We start from the raw sequence: 26685 nt of genomic DNA, 5'->3' as shown, positions 1-26685 counted from the left end.
AAGCCATGGTAAGCAGTTAGTAGGCAGCATTCCTCTCTGGCCTCTGCTTCAGTCCCTTCGTCTGCTGTGGTGGTGTACACCTTTAATACTGGCACTTGGCAGGAAGAGGCAGGCGAATTTCTGTGAGTGTGAAGCCACCCTGGTCTACACAGTGAGTTGCAGGATAGCCAGAGTTACATAGGGAGACCCTGTCTCAGGATGGGGGAAAATGAAATAACCCTTTGCTCCCCGAGTTGCTTTTGACCATGGTGTTTATGCCTGTTGTCTTTTTACTCCCTCACACTTGTGGCACATATGCATTTGCACCTATACACACAAACATAAAGGAAAAATGAATGCCAACTTGACTGCTAGAATTTTCTTTCTTCTAGGACCTTCTGCTGCTGTGCCTGGAATGAACAACTTGGGTCCATCCAATTCCAGCTGTCCTCGAGTGTTCCCTCAGCCTGGGACTCTGATGTCAATGGGTCCTGGACATGCCCCTGTTTCCTCTCTCCCCCCAAGCTCAGGCCAGCAGGACCGTGGAGTGGCCCAGTTTACTGGGTCCCAGAGTTTGCCTCACAACAGCCTTTATGGCATGGCATCAGGCCTAGCCCAGATAGTTGCCCAGCCCCCACCACAGGCTACCAGCACACATGCCCACATTCCACGGCAGACCAATGTGGGCCAAAATGCCTCCACCTCAGCTGCATATGGACAGAACTCTCTGGGGAGTGCCAGCCTCTCCCAGCAGCACAGTAAGGGAACCCTGCCTCCTGGTTTAGCAAAGCCACAAGTCCCAAGGGTATCAGCAGCCATGGGAAGCCAGAATCCCTCATGGCAACATCAGGGGATGCCAAACCTGAGCAGCCAGACACCTGGGAACAGCAGTGTGAGCCCCTTCACTGCGGCTTCCAGTTTCCACAGACAGCAAGCCCACCTGAAAATGTCTGCTCAGCAGTTCTCCCAGGCCATGCCCACCAGGCCCATGGCTCCTCTGAGTTCAGCAGCTGCAGCAGGGCCCATGCTGCCCTCAGTGAGCACACAGCAGAGGAACAGTGCCCCTGCCCCTGCCCCTCCCCAAGCAGCCTCACAGCAGGGCTTGCCTGGCTTAAGTCCTTCAGGGCCTGAGCTGGGGGCCTTCGGCCAGAGCCCCACTTCCCAGATGAACAGCAGGCCTGGGCTGCACTGTGCTCAGGCTTACCCTGTGAGGACCATGGGCCAAGAGCTTCCCTTCGCTTACAGCGGGCAGCCAGGCAGCAGTGGTCTGTCCAGTGTGGCTGGACACACCGACCTGATCGACTCGCTGCTGAAGAACAGGACTTCCGAGGAGTGGATCAATGAATTGGATGATCTTCTAGGGTCACAGTAACAGAGACCTCTGTGGTGTGTTTGGCGTTTAGACATCTTATTTTTGTTCTCAGATTCAAGAAAGAGCAACTACTTTGGACCAAAAGCCCATGGCCCAGAGAATTGGGCCAGTAGAACCTAAGCCACAGCTGGGGCCACCTCTGGTCAGTATCTGACGGTCCATTGGGCTGGCCCAGCACATTGGCATCACTAACTAGGGTTGGGATAGCAGGATGGAGGTTTGAAAGGTCGCTTCCTGCCCAGATGACCAAAAAGCCAGTGGAGACAATTGTCCCACCGTATCAGGCCTACAAAGAATATGTGCCGGGTTTCCACCCATGGCTTCTCCATTTGCCTCAAGGCTGGGAACAAACTTCTGGTGGTTAGGATTATTTGCATTTTATAGCATAGAAGTCATTTTTTTTTAACTTATGGTTTTTACGCAGATTAGGACAGGTGGTGGTTATATTGTAAGTGGCACTGGAAACAAAGGGTTTCCTTAGGAGTCGGAGCCTTTTTTATTCCTGCTCTGTCAGCTTTCATGGTCACTGGACATCACTGCCACTGTACAGGCTGTGACTGCAGATGCCCAAATGATCAGGACGCCACAAGATGGTACATCTAGTGGTCCACACAGGATCCTCCTCAAAGCTCCTCCTATTTCTTGGCTGCCATTCACTCTTGAGGACACTGGGCCCCCATGGAGTCCCCTCTGTGCCCTGGCATGGCTAAGGTGGAGATTCAGCATGTCTCTGACAACCCGTTCGTACACAGTAGAAGTGCACACATCTTTCCTCCTCCACATCCCCATGACCCTTCTTCCTAACTCCCGGCCTCTTCCAGCCAAAACGGGAAACCGTGGCTGACTTCACTGCAGTAGAAGAGGAAGAGTCAAACTCCTTAGGGAGTCTGAGCCTGCACAGGCTTGGGGAACGGAGGCTGCAGGCAGCCTGCTGGCCAGGCATCACTTTACTCTCTACCCTCCAGACTTCTGCTCCTCCCACAGCTGATGACTTGCACTTTCAAAGTGGTTTTATAACACTAACTGATCCTTGCTAAAGATTGAAGTAGGTTCTCTTAGAAGGTCTATTGATGGACATGTCTGAGCAGCAAGAATATGGAATAGAATATGGTGTTTAGGCTGCTAACAGCAAGAGTGAGCACTTGTCTTCATCACAAGCGAGATGATGAGCACAGTGAGACCTTTAACAGGATGGCAGAGGGAAAGGTGTTTGCTGGAGTGACTTCTGTGCAGAGTGCTCTGTAGAGAAGCCACAGCTCCGCTCGTTGTCCAGGGGCCCTGGAACACTTCTCCAGTGTAAAGAACTGAGCCAAGGAAATGACAAGAACCGCCTTCCCACCCAGAGGGAGGAAGGTGTGCACACACCGCTAACTTGTTTGCACCAGCAGTGCCTTTTTCACTGAGGGCACCTTGTCCCTCATAGCCATTTCTCCTGCCATGTCCTCCCCAGAAACTCAGTTCAGCTCTCAGAGCAGCAGGTGAATCATAAAGTCAGTGAAGCCACCACCCTCTGATGTCCCCAGCTGCAGGGGAGAGAGTGGCTTCAGCGGGTTCTCTACCAAAAACAGGGCTAAGGGCTGGGCCTGCAGCCTGAGTCCTCTTCCAGCCTCCTGCTACAGCTGCCCACCTCCTGCCTCCGCTGCCCAGGCCCCAGCACTCTACCTTAGGCCCAGGCTGGCCACACAGGCAGTGGGCAACTTGCTGCAGTGTCATAGCAATAAAATGTGATTCTTGGGGTCCCCCCCAGAGCTGCCCACGGCTTTATTTATGAGTCTGGCTTTGAGAAGCTGGGGAGAGGTAACCTGCTTCCTCCCATCTTCTCAGAGCCACGACTCAAGAAGAAAAGGGTGCTCAGACTCTCTTATACACATGTGCTTTGTGTAAATAAATGTTTACAATTTTATACTGAAGATGGAATAAGTGTTAGAGCGTCCAACTGTATATTTTTTACTTTTATAGATTTTAAAACCGATCCTTTATATGTGTTTGGAGCTATGATAAGTTTTATGGCAAGCAGTTGGTATTGTTAACTTTTTATGATCATCAAAAGTGTATAAAAGTCCTATTAATCCCTTTATTCTGCTTCCCTTAGCTCTGGTATACACCAAAAAGAAATCTTTACTTTCCTTGTGTTATAAAAATAATAAAAATATTTTACTAGTATGGAAATCACAAGTGTGTTTGACTTCCATGGAGACATTTGACAGCTGTGGGTTTCTGATTTGGCTCTGCTCTCTCTCTGCATGTCTTGTCACCAGCTCCCTCGCTGGTGGCCGTGAGGACAGGGAGAGCCAGGCATGCTGCAAAGGAGCAGCCCTCTCACTGTGGTCAGACCGAGACATATGGAGACAGAACACATTCTAGGCCTCCAGGAAGTCAAAGTGAGTGGGAACGGGGAGCTGGGGCTGACACAAAGCCAACAGTGCACTGAAAAAAATAATTAGGAGCCAACTAAGACCCAATGTGAAATCCGAATGCTTTGTTGTTCTGAGATAGGTTTCTCTGTATAGTCCTGGACCTTGCTCTGTAGACAGACCAGGCTGGCCTCGAATTCAGAGATCCACCTGTATCTGCCTCCCAAGAGCGCTGAGACTAAAAGTGTAATCTGTACTACTCACACCACTCCAAAGCCACCTTTATACACAAGAATGATCCCCCTGCTTCAGCACTCCTGACTGCTGAAATTACAGACACACACCACTATGCCTAGATAATAAACCTCTCATAACTAAACTATTCAGCCACAGCATTTTGTTAGAGGAACAGAAAATGAACTGCTAGGCCTAGAAACGAGAAGGGAAACAAGGCACTGCAGGGCATTGCCTGTAGGAGCCAGTCTGAAGGACCATCATTGCTAAATTGGAGGAAGGGAGAGCTTAGAGGTGTAGTAGCCCTCTGCTCCGATACAAAACTTGCCACCTTGGCAGAGCCCCCAGCAACCAGTAACAACAGGCTTGGCTCTTGGAAGCTCTGAGAAAGCCACCGTCCTTACTGAGGAAAGTCATGATGTAGAGGTAACAGATTCGGGGAAAGGGAGCAGACATCTAGAGATGCAATTATTCTGGGATGGAGTGCTCTGTCTCGGTGGCCAAATTCACTAGCCACATACATCCAGTAGGACTCCAAGCACATATTTCTGACCAGAAAGAAAAAGCACACAGGGGAAGCCAGCCTCTGTAAAGCTGTGTGTTCCTCCTAGTTCCAGCCTGCTGGTAGCGGAGGAAGATTCAGGATCTTAGAGGAATAGGGCCAGAAGGCAGCTCAAGACCTCCCAGAAACCAGGTCAGTTCAATTATCTTGGTGAACTCACCATAAGTTCCAGACTGGAGGGGCAGCCTGCAGTTCCTGACCTGTGCAGAGCTAGGTGGGTGGGGGTGGGGCCAAGGGTACCTACAGCCAGTTCCCATCTAAGATGCTCCATTTGTGGTTGCTCTGCTTTTCCACAGTGCGAAAGCAATATGAAGTCAGGAGAAGCTGCTTTTCCCAGTCCACCCACACACTGCACTGCCTTCTGATGCTAGCTAGGTGCTGATGCAAGTGCAGCCCGCCCACAGGTCCTGCAGCATCTCCAAGGAAAGTGCGCGGAGGCTTCGCATCTGTGCTGAGCTGGCTACGAGCATAATGAATAAACGCCATAAAACTAAAAAACAAAATACTCAAAAAGGCACACATGGAGTCTGCCTGGTGCGGCACATATCTAGACTCCAGCACTCAAGGGGCTGAGGAGAGAGACTTGTGAGCAAGCCAGGGAGTTCAAGGCCGGTTTCAGATAGTACAAAGGAATGAAGGGAAGGAGGGAAGGAAGAAAAGGATGAGTTTAGAAAGGAGAGGTGGGAGTGGGTAGTTGGCTCATCGATAGAGTGCACTGGCAGCTCCCCCCAGACAACCCAGTTTCTGTTCCCCAGCACCCACATGACACCTCGCAACCATCTGTAACTCCAGTTCTAAGGGATCCAACCTGTTCGTCTGACTGGTGGCATCTGGCACACATGTCACGCAATACATACATGGAAGCAAAACGTTCAACACTTTAAGACAGAAAGGATGGCATTTGGATCAGTCATGGGAGTGGAGAGAGAATCCCCCGAGTCGGGGCAGCCAGAATGCTGCTAGCGTGGTGCCATAGCAACCCTGGAGGAGCTGCAGCTGCCACAGCCAGCTGCAAACACCATCACCACTGCCATGAGTGGCAAAGATGTCACCAAGCAGCCACCAGCTAACACCAGTTCCAATCCCAAGCCTACCGTGGCAAGCGGCACTGGCCCACGTAGCCTGAAGTCTGCAGTGTCTGGTGACAGGGACAAAAGGTTTTGGGAACAATAGAACGGTCTGAGGTAAGAAGAAACATGAAGGCTGCACATGCTGGCACTCCCCTTCGATCCTAGCACTTAGGAGGCACAGGTAGGTGGATCTCTACTAGTTTCAGGCCAGCCTGGTCGACACAGTGAAACCCGGTCTGAAAACCAACAAAAACTGACAGCCCCAGGAAGTACCTCCAAGGTACAGGAGTGGAAATGAGTTCACAGGCAGCCAATGTTATAAGCCCTCATGGAGGGACACTCCACAGCTGTACACACAGCAAAGAGAACCACTGTAGACACCATCTGCTTCCTAGGGGCTCTTCACAAGGTCACAAGCAGACTACCCCAACAGTTGGGGAGGGGATGGTAGAGAACGCCTGAAGGCCAGACCCAACAACGCCAGCCCACCATAATGTATGAAAAAAGCACAGACCAGTTTCCACCCCCTACACTGGATGTAGGATGGCTGCTAACAGCCACAGTGCAGGCCAAAAGCGTACATCAGCGAGACGGTGCATGTGTGTATATACAGTTACAGACCACAAATCCCGCAAAGTCCTCTGCTAAAGACAGCCTAGAGAGGATGGCATGAAAGTACGGGCCCAACGTCAGCATCAACAACTTCAACCGCACAGATCCAGGGAACAAGACGGTTCAGACAAAAGCTGCTGTTCCACCAGCTGAGCCTCTGACCCCTCCCCACAACCCCGCCGCTGAGCAGGACAAAGCTGGCCAGACACCTCAGCCATCATCTGATTTAGTAATCCAAGAAGAAATACGTGTGCAATCCCAGCAGTAAGAAATGAACAGAAGACTGGGGTAGAAAACCTTCAGTGCTTGCTTTTTGCCTCATTGACCGGGTGCGTGAGAACTATCGACATCTCTACACAGCACAGGGTTTTCATTATTTTTACCAAAGACATCTTATAGTGACAATGTTGGAGTTTTGGGTTCATTTAAAAAAAAAGTACAAAACAGAAATATTATAAGAATATGTTTTCATTTTAATCCCAGGTGTGGGATATGGGGCTGCTTCAGATTGTCCACAGCAGCTGACTATGACTTGCCGTGGGCTCTAGCAGAGGCACGATATTGCCAGTGACAAATAATTTCTTCCACGGAGTGATGTTGGAATTCTGGGGACTTTTAGAGGGGATATAAATGCTAGGGCCCTGAGAGGCAGGGTGGGTTGTTGATTGGTTTTGGTTTGTTAAATAGTTGTAGGCAATGAAGAAACAAGAAGAAATTGGATATCCTGCTGGCAAAAATCAAACTTGCCCCAAGGGACTTGTCAGCAGGAAGTGTCTAAGGATAATGTTGCCCTCCTTCCGCTCTATCTTTTTCTCTCTCCTATCTATTGTTAGAGGGTTAAAAGGGTTGGAAAGAGGGTGGAGAAGGGGGAGAAGAAAGAGGAACCTACTACACAGGCAAAGTCCTGCTACAACATCTCTTTTCGATGGTGATGGTCTACTGCTTTCCTGTTGCTGTGCTGTACACCGTGACCAACACATCTTGGAGAAGAAGGGGTTTGCTTAATCTTATAACTCTGAAGTCATACTCCACCAAACTGAGAGAAGTCAGGGCAGGAGCTCCAGGCAGGAACTGAGGCAAAGGTCATGGAGGGATCCTACTCACTGGCTTACACCTCATGCTTAGTTATCCAGCCCACCCAGGACCACCTGCCCTGAGTGGGCTGGACCCTCTGATGTCAATCAAGAGAATGCTCCACACACATATTGGCTGGCTAATCGGATGAAGGCGATTCAACTGAGGCTCCTCCTTCCTAGGTGACTCTAGTTTTTAATTAAGCCAACCAACGTCACACACACAAAGCATCACTGTTAGACCGTAACATTTCTTTCCTTGTGAAAGACTCCAGCTTAGCAGCAGTAACGCCATTTTGCAAGGCTGTACTTAAGATGACTGGTTCAGGGAAAGGTTAGAACACTGAGTATCCACCAATTATATCCCTGTAACCATGCATCTGCTTCTGTATGCTTGCTTCTGCTCCCCAAAATCCTATAAAAGCCCATCCTTGGTTCCGTGGGGCGCGCCAGTCCCCCGAGTGACTGAAGCGCCCGCAGGTGCCTGTGCCTGTGTATCCCGACAATAAACCAAATCCTCTTGCTGATTGCATCCTGTGGTGTCTCGGTCTGGTCTTTGGAGTTAGAGGGTCTCCATCCCGAGGGAAAGTTCTCCCTGAGAGCTTTTCATTTGGTGCATTGGCCGGGAAAGGAGATCCTCCACCCAGGGACCACCGACCACCCACTGGGAGGTAAGCCGGCCGGCGTCTGTCTGTCTGTCTGATTTTATCTCGTTCTGTCTTATTCTGTCTGTTCTGTGAGCGCTCAGCCAGGTCTGTTCTGTGAGCGCTCAGCCAGGTCTGTTCTGTGAGCGCTCAGCCAGGTCTGTTCTGTGAGCGCTCAGCCAGGTCTGTTCTGTGAGCGCTCAGCCAGGTCTGTTCTGTGAGCGCTCAGCCAGGTCTGTTCTGTGAGCGCTCAGCCAGGTCTGTTCTGTGAGTGCTCAGCCAGGTTCTGTGAGCGCCCAGCCAGGTCTGTTCTGTGAGCGCTCAGCCAGGTTGTTTGGAATTTAGGCGGGACGAAGAAGGAGCTGACGAGCTCGGACTTCTCGAGCTCTGGAAGACGTTCCAAGGGTGTTAGGGGCCCGACATTTCGGGGCCCAATCTGGGAGAGGAGAAAGATCCGGACTAACGGCACCTCTGTCTGTATTTTTGGCTTTCAGAGGGCCCCGGACCTTTGCCACCTCCATCTGACTTTTTGCTTTCAGTTTGGTACCAAAGCCGTGCAGCACGCCTGTCTGTTGTTTGTTTGACTGTTGGTGTTGTTTGTTTTCTCTGTGTTCTAATCTTCCTTAGAACTAACATGGGACAGTCCCTAACAATGCCCCTAAGTCTCACTCTTGATCATTGGGAATGAAAGACCCCAGCTTAGCAGCAGTAACGCCATTTTGCAAGGCTGTACTTAAGATGACTGGTTCAGGGAAAGGTTAGAACACTGAGTACACAGCGGCTGCCAAGCAGGATGTGTTTGGTTGAAGGCCTGGCAACAGGACGACTTCGGTTGAACACCTGACAATGAAAAAAGCCCCGGGAGAGGTCCCACACCCTGGTGGGGGGCCGAGTCAGTCGTTATGTTCCAAGAAGGTAGCTAAGAAACTTGCCCCCGGGCTGAACCCTTGGGGGGCCGAGTCAGTCGTTATGTTTCAGGAAGGTAGCTAGGAAACTTGCCCCCGGGCTAAACCCTTGCCATATTAGAATCCACCAATTATATCCCTGTAACCATGCATCTGCTTCTGTATGCTTGCTTCTGCTCCCCAAAATCCTATAAAAGCCCATCCTTGGTTCCGTGGGGCGCGCCAGTCCCCCGAGTGACTGAAGCGCCCGCAGGTGCCTGTGCCTGTGTATCCCGACAATAAACCAAATCCTCTTGCTGATTGCATCCTGTGGTGTCTCGGTCTGGTCTTTAGAGTTAGAGGGTCTCCATCCCGAGGGAAAGTTCTCCCTGAGAGCTTTTCATTTGGTGCATTGGCCGGGAAAGGAGATCCTCCACCCAGGGACCACCGACCACCCACTGGGAGGTAAGCCGGCCGGCGTCTGTCTGTCTGTCTGATTTTGTCTCGTTCTGCCTTATTCTGTCTGTTCTGTGAGCGCTCAGCCAGGTCTGTTCTGTGAGCGCTCAGCCAGGTCTGTTCTGTGAGCGCTCAGCCAGGTCTGTTCTGTGAGCGCTCAGCCAGGTCTGTTCTGTGAGCGCTCAGCCAGGTCTGTTCTGTGAGCGCTCAGCCAGGTTGTTTGGAATTTGGGCGGGACGAAGAAGGAGCTGACGAGCTCGGACTTCTCGCCCCGCAGCCCTGGAAGACGTTCCAAGGGTGTTGGGGCCCGACTTTTCGGGGCCCAATCTGGGAGAGGAGAAAGATCCGGACTAACGGCACCTCTGTCTGTATTTTTGGCTTTCAGAGGGCCCCGGACCTTTGCCACCTCCATCTGACTTTTTGCTTTCAGTTTGGTACCAAAGCCGTGCAGCACGCCTGTCTGTTGTTTGTTTGACTGTTGGTGTTGTTTGTTTTCTCTGTGTTCTAATCTTCCTTAGAACTAACATGGGACAGTCCCTAACAACGCCCCTAAGTCTCACTCTTGATCATTAGAAAGACGTCCACGACCGGACACACAACCAGTCCGTCGAGGTTAAAAAAAAGGAAAATGACAGACTCTCTGCACATCCGAGTGGCCCACTTTTGGAGCGGGATGGCCAGTAAATGGCACATTTAATAAGATCATTATTTTACAGGTTAAAGATCGGGTCGTCCACGGACATCCTGACCAGGTTTCTTATATTATCACTTGAGAGAGTCTCGCCTTAAAACCCTCCCCCTGGGCAAAACCCTTCGTGGACCCGAATTGGCCTCCCCTCAACCCCCAGCCTGTCCCCTCGGCCCCGCTCGGTCCGCCGGCCACGTCTTCCTCTCTCTACCTTTGTGAAATCAGAGCCTTCTAAGAAACCTGTCCTCCCGGCAGACCCAAACTCCCCTCTCATAGATCTTCTCTCTGACAGGCCCGGCTGAAACGGAGGAGGCAGAGCCGCCGGCCAGATCAGTTGCCGGGCCACAGTCTGATAAGGGTTTCTCCCCTGTCGCAGGGAGATTACACAATAAGCGCGAGGTGATGCCAGATTCAACCTCCCAGGCTTTCCCACTTAGACAGGGAACCGGTGGCCAGACCCAATACTGGCCGTTTTCAGCAGCTGACATTTACAATTGGAAACAACACAACCCTTCTTTCTCCAAAGATCCGGTGGCACTCACCGACCTAATAGAATCTGTTTTACTTACCCACCAGCCTACTTGGGATGACTGCCAACAGCTCTTACAGGCCCTCTTAACCTCAGAAAAAAAACAAAGAGTGTTCCTAGAGGCCAGAAAGCATGTTCTGGGAGATGATGGGCGTCCCACCCAGCTGCCTGAAAAAATTGATGCTACATTCCCACTTAAGAGACCAAACTGGGATTTTAATACAGCTGAAGGTAAGGGACACCTACGCCTTTATCGCCAGTTGCTTCTAGCGGGTCTCCGAGGGGCTATACGACGCCCTACTAATTTGGCTCAGGTAAAACAGGTATTACAGGAAGCAGGGGAAACTCCCTCCGCCTTTCTAGAGAGACTTAAGGAGGCCTACCGTATGTACACTCCCTATGACCCAGATGACCCAGGACAAATGACGAGTGTCTCTATGTCCTTCATCTGGCAGGCTGCTCCAGATATCAGGACTAAGTTACAGAGGTTAGAAAATTTGCAGGGCTATACATTACAGGATTTACTTAAAGAAGCTGAAAGGATTTTTAATAAGAAAGAGATAAAAAAAGAAACAAAAAATTGAGTCAAATCTTGGCCGCCGTAGTTCAGGGCCAAGAAAAGAAGGGAGATAGGGGGGGAGCTCGAAAGGGGCTGAAGCTGGATAAAGATCAATGTGCCTATTACAAAGAGAAAGGGCACTGGGCCAGAGAGTGCCCCAAGAAGCCTGGCGGACCCCGAAAGCCTCGACCACGAACCTCCCTCTTGGCTCTAGATAAAGATTAGAGAGGTCAGGGCCAGGAGCCCCCCCCTGAGCCCAGGGTAACGCTTGAAGTTGGGGGGGCAGCCGGTTACTTTCCTGGTAGACACAGGAGCCCAGCATTCAGTCCTCACCCAAGCTTCAGGACAACTCAGCGACCGGACGGCCTGGGTACAAAGAGCTACTGGTGAGAAACAATACCGATGGACTACGGACCGCCGGGTTCAGCTGGCTACCGGTAAGGTGACCCATTCCTTCCTACATGTTCCGGACTGCCCGTACCCTCTGCTGGGCCGTGACCTGCTCACCAAACTAAAAGCACAAATTCATTTTGAGGAAGGAGGGGCCCGAATAACTGGCCCCCACGGAACTCCCCTTCAAGTTCTATGAATATAGACTATATAAACTGGGACAGGACAAGCCACAATCCCTAGAAATAGACACTTGGGTCACGAATTTTCCACTGGCTTGGGCAGAGACTGGTGGGTTGGGGTTGGCGCTCCAACAGCCCCCCTTAATTATACAGTTAAAGGCCACTACAACTCCAGTCTCCATAAAACAATACCCCCTGTCACATGAAGCTTATCAAGGTATAAGGCCTCACATTACGAGGCTTCTAGATCAAGGCATCCTAATCCCCTGCCGGTCGCCTTAGAATACGCCTCTTCTGCCTGTTAAGAAACCCGGCACTGGAGATTATAGGCCAGTACAAGACTTGAGAAAGGTCAACAAGAGGATAGAAGATATTCATCTGACTGTTCCAAACCCTTACAATTTGCTCAGTAACTGTTCATCAATGAGAAACAGGGGTATGCTAAAGGGGTCCTAACACAAAGGTTGGGACTCTGAAAACGCCCTGTGGCCTACCTGTCTAAGAAATTGGACCCTGTGGCCTCCGGCTGGCCACCGTGCCTAAAGATGGTGGCTGCTATTGCTGTCCTGATTAAGGACGCTGGAAAATTGACTTTGGGACAGCCACTCACCATCCTAGCACCCCACACAGTGGAGGCCTTGGTAAAGCAGCCCCCAGACCGCTAGCTCTCTAATTCTCGCACCAAGCCTTGTTACTGGATGCAGAACGGGTTCAGTTTGGGCCCGTAGTCGCCCTCAATCCTGCCACCTTGCTTCCTCTACCAGAGGAGGCAAAACAGCATGACTGCCTACAAATCCTCACAGAAGTACATAGAACCAGGCCGGACCTATCGGACCAGCCTCTTCAGAATGCTGACCACACATGGTACACGGATGACAACAGCTTCTTGGCAGAGAGAGAGCGAAAGGCTAGAGCTGCGGTCACTACGGAGGACAAAGTGATTTGGGCGAAAGCCCTGCCTGCTGGTACCTCCGCACAACGGGCTGAACTCATCGCCTTGACTCAGGCGCTCAAGACGACAAAAGGTAAGAGGCTAAATATATATATATATATACAGACAGCTGTTATGCCTTTGCCACGGCACACATCCACGGGGAGATCTACTGGAGGCGGGGGCTGCTCACATCTGAGGGTAAAGATATGGCTAAAATTCTGGCCCTCTTAGAAGCCCTATTCTTGCCCAAAAGACTGAGTATTATACATTGTCCAGGACACCAGAAAGGGCACAACCCAGAGGCACGAGGAAACCGGCTGGCCGATGCCACGGCGAGAGAAGCGGCCATGAGCAAACAAATCTTGCCCTTAAATAGCCCAGACCAACCCACGCCCCCACCAGTGGGACAAACTAGTTGGGTTTATGCCCATGAGGACATAGAGCTCCTAGAAAAAATGGGGGCCATCTACCACCCTCAACTAAAACAGTGGGTCTACAAAGGAAAGACAGTTATGCCAATAAAAATGACTTTTGAATTGATCTCCTTTTTACATAAATTAACCCATTTGGGGTTTAAGAAGATGAAAACCTTACTAGATCGGGAAGAGATAAATCTGTGTTTTTTTGAATCGGGACAAAGCGATACAAAAGGTGACTGAGAGTTACAAAGCGTGCACTCAGGTTAACCCGGAAAGGACCATGATTGGACAAGGAGTTCGTCCTAGGGGACACCGTCCCGACATCCATTGAGAAATTGATTTTACTGAAATTAAACCAGGTATGTATGGATACAAGTATCTCCTAGTGTTTGTAGACACCTTCTCAGGATGGGTCAAAGCCTTCCCCACAAAACACGAGACTACAAAAATGGTCACCAAGAAGCTCCTCGAGGAAATCTTTCCCAGGTATGGCATGCCTCAAGCGTTGGGGTCGGACAACGGGCCCGCTTTCGTCTCCCAAGTAAGTCAGTTGGTGGCCAAATTGTTGGGGATTGATTGGAAATTACATTGTGCCTATAGACCCCAGAGTTCAGGTCAGGTAGAACACATGAATAGAACAATTAAGGAGACTTTATCCAAACTTACGCTTGCAACTGGCTCAAAGGATTGGGTGGCCCTCCTTCCCCTAGTTCTATATCGGGCCCGGAATACCCCGGGCCCCCATGGTCTAACTCCTTTTGAAATAATGTATGGAGCACCACCCCCATTTGTCCATTTCTTTGATTCAAACATTGCTGATTTTGCTGACAGCCCTTCTCTGAGGGCCCATTTACAGGCCCTACAGATTGTGCAGAGAGACGTCTGGAGACCTTTGGCCGCTGCTTACCAGGACAAGCTTGAGCATCCGGTGGTGCTACACCCGTTCCAGATTGGAGATACCGTGTGGGTGCGCAGACACCAGACCAAGAATCTCGAGCCACGGTGGAAAGGACCCTACACCGTCCTCCTGACTACCCCGACCGCCCTAAAGGTAGACGGAGTCGCGGCTTAGATCCACGCATCACACGTCAAGACAGTCCGGTCTGAGGAATTGACTAATCACAACACTACACCCCAGACATGGAGAGTTCAGCGCACTCCAAACCCCTTAAAGTTAAAACTCCTACGTGGCTCCTCCTAGCCCTTTTGTGGCCTAGAGTCAGTGAGGGAATAAGCCCCCACCAGACAGAAATTTCTTGACCAAGTCGAGTGAAAGATTTCACTCAAAGTTAGCAAAAAAAAAAAATGGGGGAATGAAAGACCCCAGCTTAGCAGCAGTAACGCCATTTTGCAAGGCTGTACTTAAGATGACTGGTTCAGGGAAAGGTTAGAACACTGAGTATCCACCAATTATATCCCTGTAACCATGCATCTGCTTCTGTATGCTTGCTTCTGCTCCCCAAAATCCTATAAAAGCCCATCCTTGGTTCCGTGGGGCGCGCCAGTCCCCCGAGTGACTGAAGCGCCCGCAGGTGCCTGTGCCTGTGTATCCCGACAATAAACCAAATCCTCTTGCTGATTGCATCCTGTGGTGTCTCGGTCTGGTCTTTGGAGTTAGAGGGTCTCCATCCCGAGGGAAAGTTCTCCCTGAGAGCTTTTCACCTTGCTTGTACCAAGATCATGTTAATATTAACACCAAACATATCATTTTAGAAGTCCCACAGACTTTTAAAAAATTCAAATATTTAGCTGGGTGTGGTGGCACATGCCTTTAATCCCAGCACCAGGGAAGCAGAGGCAGGGGGATCTCTGTGTGTTCCAGGATGGCCAGAGCTACATAGTGAGACACTGTCTCAGACAAAAACAAACAAACAAAAAACCCACAAAGACACAAAATAACAGAAAAGTAACTAAGAAAACCCCCACTGTATTCTCAAAAACAGTAGCATGAGGGAGACTCTTACACATTTCTGATTCTAGCTTGAGATGCAGCCTTGCCCTCTCCTCCCTCCACTGGGCCACAGCTGACCCTCAGGAAATACTTCCCAGAAGATATTGCCTCAATGACGCTGGTCTCTTCTCAATCACAACTGACTTAGTGCTTTATCCACAGCCCCAGTGAGCCTTAATCTAAGTCACCAATGAGCAGGCCCTGGCTTGTTTTCCTGGTCTTGGCTTCCCTCTAAAGCAGCGCTTCTCAACCTGTGGGTCAAGACCCCTGCCAAAACTTCTATTTGAAAAAAAAATTGCATTATGATTCATGAGAGCAGCAAAGTTACAACAGAAGTAATCATATGGGTGGAGGGTCACAGCAACATGAAGGGCTGTATTAAAGGGCTGTAGCTTTAGGGAGGTTTTGAAGCACTGCCCTTAGAACCTCACAGGCAGGGCCCCCCTGCATTGCTCTCCTATGGTCCTTTTCCCAAATTCTGCTCTAGTTTCTTTCCTGTGGCTGTGAACACTGTGACCAAAAGCAACCTGAGGAGAGTGTTGATCTCAGCTTACAGCGTTGATCTCCACTTACAACTCGTAAGTCTAACTCCACCGCACGGACATCAGGGCAGGAACCTGGAAGCAGGAACTGCAGCAGAGCGCAGAAGAACGTTTATTTACTGGCTTGATGAGTGGCTTGCTACTACAACCCAGGAGCCCTGTGCAGTGCTACTGAAGGACCCTAGGGGCTTTCACCAGCCTTACACCCAGCACCTCAGATCAAGACCAGACCAAGTATCAGCTTCCTGCTACAGGTCAAGGCTAGGCCATTCCATTCTCTGCCCACAGTTCTCGGAACAGCAGAATGTACTGACTGATAGTCACCTGACTCTCTGGTCCCAGATAGAGTTCAAATGTGTGTCATATGCTTGCTAGCCAATGGATTCAAAGGTCAATATGCTTTGTCGATAAGTTTAAACTGTAACCTTGATGATGTAACCTGTACCCCTAAAAAGTATAAAAACTGCTTGTTATAGCCACTCGGGGTCACCTTCTAGTCACTTGCCATGAGGGGCTTGATTGAGGGTCGACCCCAATGCACCAGAAAAATAAAACTCTTGCATTTGCATCAAACTCTGTTCTCCTGTCTCACTTGGGGGGGTCTCATGGTATTTAAGACTCACTTCAAGCCTTACACTACTACAACCCAGGAGCCCTGTGCAGCAGTGGCACCTCCCACAGTGGGCGGGGTCCTTCCTCCACATCAATCCTAATGGAGAAACTGACTTGGCTACTGACAAAAACCAGCATAGATGATAAACATATAGTTCTGTTTTGCTTTGAGACATGGTATACATCCCTACCTGACCTTAAACTCACAGAGATCATCTTGTCTCTGCCTCTTGAGTGCCACCATACCCAGTGGATAAACATATATTTCTTTTTTGGGGGGAAGGGGTGTTGTCAAGACGAGGTTTTTCTGTGTATCTGTAGTTATCCTGGAACTTGCTTTGTAAACCAGGCTGACCTCGAACTCAGAGATTCGCCTGCCTCTGCCTCCTGAGTGCTGGGATTAATAAACATATTTTTTAAAGATTTATTTATTTATTATATGTAAGTACACTGTAGCTGTCTTCAGACACACCAGAAGAGTCAGATGGTTGTGAGCCACCATGTGGTTGCTGGGAATTGAACTCAGGACCTCTGGAAGAGCAGTCAGTGCTCTTAACTGCTGAGCCATCTCTCCAACCCCAATAAACATATTTTTTAAGGCACAATTTTTCTCAATACACCTGTAAAGGTTTTTAAATTGTTTCACATATCTGATTGAGATGTGCTTTTCTTTTAAGAACTCCCATTTTTAATTTCTAGTAAAACTTTATGACTTCAAATTTTCTTTTTTTAAAAAACTTTTTTAAATTAATTTTTATTGATATGAGTACACTGTAGCTGTCTTTAGAAACACCAGAAGAGGGCATGGGATCTCAATACAGATGGTTGTGAGCCACCATGTGGTTGCTGGGAATTGAACTCAGATCCTCTGGAAGAGCAGTCAGTGCTCTTAACCACTGAGCCATCTCTCCAGCCCCCATGACTTGACTTTTTCAAAAAAGCCACTTTTAATAAAGATCTTGAATGATTTTTCAAAAACAAAAATTAAGGCCAGGACTGGAGAGAAGTCTTCCAGAGATCCTGAGTTCAACTCCCAGCAACTACATGGTGGCTCACAACCATCTAACAGAAATCTGATGCCCTCTTTTGGCACGGAGGTGTACCTGTAAATAGAACACACACACATACATACATACATACATACATACATACATACATACATAAGTCTTTAAAAAAGAAAATAAAGGCTAAACGTGTTCCTTTAGCCACAAAGGAAGGGACAGGCTGTGAACACCAGACTTAGGTTCTGCTCAAAGAAATGTCCTACTGTAAGAGCCACGATGTTACCCGGCATGCCCTTGGCATTGTTGTAAACAAGTCCATTTTATTGTTGTTTTGTTTTTTACTTTTTTTTTTGAGACAGGGTTTCTCTGTGTAGCCTGGATACCTTGGAACTCATTCTGTAAACCAAGGTAGCCTCAATCTGAGAGATCTACTTGCTTCTGTCTCCTGAGAGCTGAGATTAAAGGCATGCCACCCAGCTGGCTCAACCTCCCATTTTGGATACCCAGTTCAGTGGGCAAGTTAGTGTATTCATAGAGTTGAGGGGCCATTGTACTGTCAGTTAGGGAATGTTTTCATCGGGCACCGAGCATATGTTAGCATCTACAAGAGGAAAACAATGACATGGGCTGTTATCTCAACATCCAAAAAGCAGGGGCAGGAGGATGGCTGTAAGTTCAAGACCAGCTTGGTCTATAAGTCAAGTTCCAAGCCAGCCAGGACTATATAGCAAGGTCCTGTTCCAAAAATAAAAGCAGGGGCTCGTGGGTAAAGATACTTGCCAGAAAACTTATCAATCTGAGTCCAATTCCTCAAACCCATGTGAAGGCAGGAGAAAGTTGATTCCTCAAAGCTGTCCTCTAAGCTTCACATGTATCTGTGTAACTGTTGAGAAGGCTAGGCTGACTCCATGACAGGCTTCCAAATGGCAGGCAGTTCAGGAGACACAGCCTAAATCTGTTTCCAAGAACTGAGCAAGTCCAGGCAAGCCCAGGCCTCAGAAGCTGCCCTACACCTGGCCTGAGGCAAGGACAATGGGTCAGCAGCCTCAGCAACAGTTTTCCAGCCCCCATACCCCAGTAATGGTTCCAGATTGTCCCTAGAGATGGAGCAAGATAAAGGTCATCTACCCCGGAATTCTGCTAATGTATTTTAAGTCAGTCTTGTGAGCTCACTTGGTTGTCTGTCTTGGTAATGGGAGGCCCCAGCATGCTGGACTTCTGCAGAATAAAAATCTTTGTGTTTACATACCATTTGAGTCTGGGTTACCAATCTTTGGTGAATCATGGACACATAGGCTATGTGCAAACAACAACACCAACAACACTCTAAGGGCCCACACGGCTTCCTTGAAATGGTCAGAAAAAGGAGGAAGCCAAAGGGAAAGCTATCTGTCCAGCTGCAGCCAGCCTGCTCCATCCAGAACAGCACACAGAATCTAGGAAGTAGCCAGGTTACAGAAACCACTCCCTGGGCTGATGGCATAAAGGGATGTGCTGCCCAGACGTCTGCTACTTGACACACAGATTAGAGGTACCTGCGAGGCAGAACCTCAGTTGAGGAGACGCCCTCATAAGATCAGGCTGCAGGCATTTTCTCATAGTGACTGATGGGGAGGGCCCAGCCCACTGTGGGTGGTGCCATCCCTGGGATGGCGGTCCTGGGTTCTAGAAGGAAGCAGGCTGAGCAAGCCGTGGGAAGCAGGGACAGTAAGCAGCACCCTCCATGGCCTCTGCACCAGCTTCTGCCTTCAGGATCCTGCCCTGTTTGAGTCCCGTCCTGACTTTATTTTGACGATGAACAGCAATATGGAAGTTCAGGCCAATTAAACCTCGTCCTCCCCAACCTGCTTTTTGGTCACAGTGTTTTGTCACAGCAACAGAAGCCCTGCCGAAGACACGTATGACTGTGCCACCAGACAGAAGAACTGGTAAGGCTATAGCAAGTTCAGAAACCTGAAAAAAATCTCATAACTGAGAATGGCAGGAATTCAAACTAGCTCCCCACCAGGTTACTGTCCTGAAGTCCGTGACCATGACTAGTGGTGACTAAGAGGACCATGACAACCAGTCACGTAGCGTAAAAACCTAGAGTTCTCATGCTGATAAGGTATCTAGACAGGCCCTCAGTGTTTAGCCAATGAGCTTCCTTCGTGAGCATCCCTTCCTGCAAATGGTATTTAATCTCTGCTTCACCCTGAGGAAGACCTATGCATCCTCACCCGCCATGAATAAAACAGTTTGGACAAGCAAAGACCGTCCTTTATCAAGGACCACAGCATCAGGCTGGCCTTCGTCATACAGAGTTATACCTAAGTCTCCCGTGGCAGACCCCTCTTCCAGCCCCTTTGTACTCCGGTACTTATGCCAAGCAAAGCAGATTCTGCCCCATCCGAGGCTCATCAAGGTCCCGAAGAACTCACTCCTGGTGGTCCCCAGTGGCATCTGGGTGCACAGGAGTTTGAGAACCAACACCTGTCCCAGCCCCTGCTGTCTTCACCCGGAAAAACATCTTGGACTGTGTCTCACCTCCCCTTAGCAGCACATCAGCTGCGTTCTGACACCCCAGCCAGCTGGCAAGGCAAAACCACAGAACTGCAGACTTGGGCAAATAACAATAAAAAACACTGGGTGGTAAAAAGTGCAAGGAACTTTAAGTGACAGTTGTGCCTGGTCCTTCAGAGCTTCTTGTGTCAATAAAAGAGCCCAGTGGGAGGAGTCAAGCCTGTGTCTTAGGAGGGGACTCTGTCCCCTTCAGGGCTGAGGCAGGAGGATTACAGTAATTCTGAGGCTAACTGGAACTGTGTGAGACCCTGACAAGGAAACAATAAAATAAAAGGTGAAAGTCAGGGAAGTCAGGGAGCCTCACTGTTCAGATACTGTGGGAGTTCTTCTAACCTCCACCCTTCATCCAGATATTAAGATACCTAGGTGGGGTAGGTCATCCCAGGGACAAAGGTTAGAAACTGTTAACAGCGGTGCTACGGATGACGCACTTAGTTCTCATCACATCTCAGCAAGCATGAAGCAGATACCACGATTCATATCACCATCTGCAGGTCCGATCGACATCAGATGTTTCCTGCAATAAAGCACTAGGAACCCAAGTCTGCGGTGTTCTTGTCAATGGCGTGTCAACTAGTTCCTGCCCTGCAGAAACCCCAAAAGGCTTTGGGTCATCAGACGACCCAGAAAACCATCCTGAAGGACCTATTAACCCACACGCATCTCCAGATTATAGGACGCCAAAGATGCTGGAAAACTGGGGTGCAGCTCAGTGGCAGAGTGCTTGTTTAGCACATGTGGGGACCTGAGCACACACCCAGCTATGCACATACACAAAGAAAGGGGATGGACAGACAGCTCAGTGTATAAGAGTGCTTACAGCTCCTATGGAGGACCCTAGTTGGGTTCCCAGCAACTGCATTGAAAGGCTCACAGATACCTGTAACTCTAGCCCCAGGGAGATCCCACACCTCTGGCCTGTGCACTCGTGTGCAGATACCCATATGCATATCCATTGTTGATGATAAATCTAAGAGAGAGAGAAACAGAGCCAGACATGGCGGTGCAAGCTTTCAGTCCCAGTACTCTGCAGGAAAAGGCAGGTGGATCTCTGTGAGTTCCGGGTCAACCTGACTACATAGGGAGTTCCTGGACAGCCATGACTACAGTGAGACTCTGTCTTAAAGGAGAGTTGGAGGAGGGAGGGGAGATGACAATGGAACTGAAAGCAGGACACAGCGCGCTGGAGTTCCTTCCCTACAGCACAGTATGTAGGCCTAGCTGAGGTTTTTTGGTCATGGCATTGTCCTAGGCAAGCGCTCTGCCACTGAGCCAAATCCCCAACCCCTCCTTTTCTTAATAAAATAAAACAAAGATAGCATCTCGGGTTTTCAGGCTGCCCTCTTTATGTTTGGACTGAGGATGACCTTAAACTTCTGATCCTTCCGCCTCCGCTTTCCTCGTACTAGGATACAGGGGTGTGCCGTCAGGACTGGCCTGTGAAGTGTTGAGTGTCAAACCTAACGCTTCCAACTGCTCTCAGCTGAGCTGTCTGCTCCAGCTGCGAAGCTGACTTTCCTGGGCAACGGAAAGCTAACACAGTCACGGGGCTTCGTAAGATAACACGGGAGACTCCTGATGATCCGAGAGTTAGAAAAGCATTCCTTAGCTCGGACACAAAACTTAACTTATTAGGATTAAATTAAGAGTTGGATCCCAACACTCAGGAGGTAAGGTAGGTGAACCTCTCTGAGTTCCAGGCCAGCTGGGGCTACATAGCAGGGAAAGGAAATCTTTGTTTTGGGCTGGAGAGATGACTTTGTGGTGAAGAGCACGGGCTTCTCTTCCAGAGAACCTGAGTTCAAGTCCCATCACCCACACAGCAGCTTCACAATTGTCTAAAATTCCAGTTCCAGAAGATCCAATGCCCTCTTCTGGCCTCCACAGGCACTACATGCGCAGACACATATACACACAAGATACCCATATACATAAAATTAATTTTTAAAAAAATCCTTCCACCTTTGCCTCCCAAACTCACAATCAAAATTGTGCACCACAGCCTGGCAGTGGTGGTGCAGGCCTTGAATGCCAGAGTACACTCGGTAGGCAGAGGTAGGTAGATCTGTGAGTCTGAGGCCAGCCTGGTCTACAGAGAGAGTTCCAGGACAGCCAGGGCTACATAGAGAAACCCTATCTCAAAAGAAAAAAGACGTGTGCACCATCTGGCCTAGCACAAAGCCCTTTCTTGCTCGGAGCCACACTCACAGTTGGCTGCCTTCCCTCGTGTCTACGTTAGTCATAGCTGGATTCCCATATATGAACCCAGAGAGGCCAAGCCTTATGCTCCATTTTCAGTGATTGGGAGCAAAAGCCCAGTAACTTATATTTCCTTTGTGGGGTCATCTGACACTGCTAGGCGGACCTCACTGAGAGAGCTAGCCCGGGACCCTGAATATGTGCAGGGCTCCCCACCTTCTGCACTGTGTTTCTTCTTACCCAGCCTCCAGTGGAGGTGGCATTGCTTGCCCATCCGTTCAGTTAGCATGGTGGCCCAAGCAGATGCTAGAGAGTCTGTTTCCTCTGAAATGAGTGAATTAGACTAGTCTTGAGCCATCTGTGGTGGCACACAGGTGTAACCCAGCACTCAGAGGCAGGACTGTCACAAGTTGGAGGCCAGCCTGATCTTATATTGAGCTCCAGGGCAGTCAGGGCTATACAGATACACCATGTCTCAAAGACAAAACAAAACCCACACCCAAACAAAAAAGGGGTCGCAGAACAGGGTGTAACTCAGTTGGTAGTGTGTTTGCCTAGCGTGCATGAATCCACTGCATAAATCGGGACCAGTAATTCAAGGCCATCCTCGGCTACATAGAAACCTCAAGGTCAGCATGGGCTTGACCCTGTCTTAAAATAAACACACAGCCCTGCAGCTGGCATCCACTTGGCTGAGTCTGCAGTAACCCACTCCTAATAAGGGCCTTCTTCTTTCTTACAGGGGCCAGATGGTGAAAGAAATAAGGTCATACTGGGAACCGCCCATCCCCTGCATCCTTCAAGCAAAATCATACTGGGAACCACCCATCCCCTACATCCTTCAAGGGTGATTCTAAGTTCCTGGATACAATAATGATACAATAATGTTTCAGGGGTTTTGTCTTGTTTTGTTGATTTTTTTTTAATGGCACTGAAGATCAAAACCAGGACCTGTGTGTGCTAATCCAGAGCTCTGCCATTAACAAGGTCTCACCATGTAACCCAAGCTGGCCTTGAACCCATGATCCTCTTGCCTTCACCCACATCCTGCTTACAATATGACTTTTGAAACTACTTTCTGTCCACACAGGTTCCAGATCTGAGAATCCAACCAATCTTGAATGACAGCCATTCAGAAAAAGAAACTTGCATCTGTATCAGATTCATACAGAGCTCTTTCCCTGGTCATTATTTCCCCCAAACAGTAAAAGTATTTACATAATGTTGGTGTTGCATATTAAGAATTATAAGCCATCTAGACATGGCTGAAAGACATGGGAGGGTGTGTGTAAGTTATATGTAAACACAGCCCTGTTTTATATAAGATTAAATATTTCCAGATTTCAGCATGCAAGGGTGTCCTGGAATCAGTCCCTGGTGTATTCCTAGGAATGCTCAAACTCTATACCAAGTAGCAGTTCAAATCCTATTTGACTGTCTTCCTCTGATACCTCTTAGTCTGAAAGTCAAGGAACCAAAGTGGGATTCTGCCTGGGTCAGGGAGACCCTAGCCCATACCTGGCAGAGAATGCTCAGCTCAAGTTATGACTCATGGTGAAATGATGGCATGGGCTAGAGATGTCGCTCATTCGGAAGCATAATTGCATGAAACCCAGGGTTCAATCTCCAGCATCAAATAAAAACCAGGCACAATGGGAACCCCTGTAATGCCAACACTTAGGAGGTAGCGGCCAAAAGACCAAGAGTTCAAAGTCATCCTTGATTACAAAGTGAATTTCAGCCTGGAAGACCCTATCCAGAAGAGAAAGGGTGCTGGGAAGGAGGGGGCACAGAAAAAGAGAGGGGGGGGAAGAGGGAGAGGAAGAAATACACACACACACACACACACACACACACACACACACACACACACACACACACACACACAAAGTAAAGCCAAGGGTGGGTCCCTACAGAGAGACCAGAGAGAATAAGGAAGACAAAGGGTTGCCATAACAACAGCACACACTACCAAAAATAGATTCTGAAGAAGCAGCTAAGGGTCAGAAAGGGGAAGTTTGTGTCCAGGGCCACATGAACCGGAAACTCAGAGTCCCAGGGTGAAAGCCTTCCTTCAGAGCTTGTCAACTGTGAACACTATGTCTAGACATGTGACATCATCACAGATTACAAAACTGTGGAGTTTGGTTTGTTTGACACCAGTAAATCACCTTTTATTAGGTATCAATTCTCAGCTGGGATACAACAAGATTCAGCCATGACTGAGTTCCTTCAAGAGGGTGTGAAGCCACGGTGGTCCACAAAGTGAGAGCCCTTTCTTCCTCCCACTGTGCACACCAGGCAAGCATGGCAAGTTGGCTTCTTTCTTTGTGTTTTGAAACAGGGTTTCACTAAGTTACAGACTTTGGATTTGTGGTCCTCCTGCCTTTGTCCCAAGTGCCAGGACTTTAGGTGTACACTCCATGCCCAATTCAATAGTGACTTTATTTTAATGATGATGGCATAAAATACACTTTAAAGATTGAAATTAAAGTGTTGGTAATCTTCAACAAAGACTAATAAATGAAGTCTGGAGGTATACAAAATAATTATACACCATGACCAAATAGCAACTACAACAAGAAAGGAAAGTTGGTTTAACATTATTAAATAAATAATAAATAAATAAATAAAATAAACCAAACCAATGTATATAGCCAGGCACTGTAACAAATGCCTGTAATCCCAATGTTTGGACGGTGGAAGCAGGAGGGTCAGAAGTTTAAGTCATCCTTAGTATGGGGTCAGCCTAGGCTACATTAATATATGAGACCTTGCCTTATCCCCCTTCACCCAATATACATTATTGATTGCAAAGACACTATACAGTGTTAAAATCATGAAAAACAAAGGGCAGGTATGGTGATGCACATCTGTAATCCCAGCACTTAATTGGCAAACAGATCTCTATGCCTTCAAGGACAAGCTGGTTTACACAAGTTCCAGGCCAGCCGGGGCTACAAAGTAACCCTACAAACTGAACTAAAACAAGCAAACAGCCAGACTGAGGAATGGAATTGTGTTTTACTTAGGAGGAAAGTAAACATACATTTCAGCTAAATACAATGGACCTGAAAGCGACATTCTGGGATGACTATGGAATTCTGAATATAGTCCATGTTCCTCCATGAACTTTGAATATACAGACACATGCCCCCACGCACGGTGGTCTAGACACACAGTCCCTGGACAGCAGCCTGCTATTTGGACTTTGTGTCCCTAACAAAACCTCTGTTCTATATAGTTTGCCTCTAGTAATGAAAACTAGCAATGTACAGATTAGTGAACAGGCTAACATCCATCCATGTTAATTTACTGGTTTTTTTTTGTTTTGTTTGGTTTGGTTTTTCAAGACACGGTTTCTTTGTGTACCCCTGGTTTCCCTGAAATTCTGTAGACCAAGCTGGCCTCAAACTCCACCTACCTCTGCCTCCTGAGTGCTGGAATTAAAGGTATGTGTCTGGCTGATAACTGCATAATTTTCTTAAAGGTGGTATTTAGAGAAGAAGACCTGGGAGAAAAGAATCCTTGTAGTATGTTAACTAATCAATCAATCGATCGATTAATTGATTAACCAGTTTGTTTAATTTCTTGAGAAGTCTTAATCTGGAATGCAGAATGCCCTAGAACTCACAATGCAGACCAAAGTGATCTCAAACTCCAAAATTTTCTCTTGGTTGCCTGAATACTGGGATTACGAGTCTGACCCACCACAAATGGCTTGTACGGCTTTTAAAAACAACTTTATAGGGCTAGAGAGATGGCTCAGTGGTTAGGAGCACTGACTGCTCCTCCAGAGGTCCTGATTCAATTCCCAGCAACCACATGGTGGCTCACAACCATCTGTAATGGAATCTCATGCCCTCTTCTGGAGTGTTTGAAGATAGCTACAGTGTACTTATATACATAAAATAAATCTTAAAAAAAATAAATAAACAACTTTATAAACATACAATTAAATTATTTTTAGTGTTTACCTATATGTGTAAACAATACCATAAGTCACTCTTACACTTGACCTTAGCCAAAGGCCAGGAAATGTTCACAAACCACTTTAAAAACGTTCTGGGAACTGGAGACAGACGGCTCAGAGTAACGAGTGACTGCTGTGTAATCACGAGGCCCAGAGTTTGGATCCCAACACTCATATTACAAGGTAGGAGTTCAGTGCATGCTGTAATCCCAGCTTCAAGTCAGAGCTTGCTAAGTTTTAGCCTGAGAAAAAGTGAGTCCTAGGTTCAGGGAGAGACCCTGCCTCAAAGGGAAACAGAGACTGATCAAGGAGACCAGAAGCCCTCTTTTTTTTTTTTTTTTTCGGAGCTGGGGACCGAACCCAGGGCCTTGTGGTTGCTAGGCAAGCGCTCTACTACTGAGCTAAATCCACAACCCCCAGAAGCCCTCTTTTGAGCCTGCATATCCCAGCCACCCACACATGTACACACTCATACACAAATGAGTAAATACTTCAAAATGTTTTAGGAAGTAATGAAGACTTTTTTAGCTGGCCGGGAATTCACTGTGCGGACCAGGGTGACCTCGAACTCACAGAACTCTGCCTGCCTCTACTCAACAAGTGCTGGGATTGAAGGAGTGTAACTACTATGCCTCCCTTGATCTTTTTAGGTGGTCACAGGCTTTTTGGTGCAAGCCAATAATCCCAGCTGAGGTGAAAAAGCAGTTCCAGGTCTTGTCTGAGATGGAGTGAGTTTATGGTCTGGGAAACAGTGAGATCCTGTAAAAATGTAAGATAAAAAGTGGCCGGGGAGGGGGGTGGCTGAAGAGATGGCTCCGAGGTTAAGAGCACTGGCTGCTCTTCCAGAGGTCCTGAGTTCAATTCCCAGCAACCACATGGTGGCTCACAACCATCTGTGATG

The 26685-nt window shown here is 48.5% G+C and overlaps 1 protein-coding gene and 1 long non-coding RNA gene across 2 annotated transcripts in view; one reads left to right on the top strand and one right to left on the bottom strand.

Moving 5' to 3' along the window:
* Maml1 (mastermind-like transcriptional coactivator 1) overlaps positions 1-3523 on the top strand; it is a 34386-nt gene extending 30863 nt beyond the window's left edge. Inside the window, exon 5 of the mRNA NM_001401556.1 lies at positions 372-3523. Coding sequence (NP_001388485.1) covers positions 372-1351 — 980 coding nt within the window. The 3' untranslated portion in view covers positions 1352-3523. The remainder of the gene's footprint in view (positions 1-371) is intronic.
* Positions 3094-26610, bottom strand: LOC134480781 (uncharacterized). The gene is made up of 2 exons (XR_010055600.1): positions 14604-26610; positions 3094-7514 (listed from the first exon to the last, which is right to left on the bottom strand). It is a non-coding gene; the product is annotated as an uncharacterized LOC134480781 (long non-coding RNA).
* Positions 26611-26685: the final 75 nt, after the last annotated feature.

This window comes from Rattus norvegicus, chromosome 10 (genome assembly GCF_036323735.1).
Source record: "Rattus norvegicus strain BN/NHsdMcwi chromosome 10, GRCr8, whole genome shotgun sequence".
Classification (NCBI taxonomy): domain Eukaryota; kingdom Metazoa; phylum Chordata; class Mammalia; order Rodentia; family Muridae; genus Rattus; species Rattus norvegicus.
Note: the sequence above shows the minus strand (reverse complement) of the source record. Positions and strands in the feature narration are given on the sequence as shown.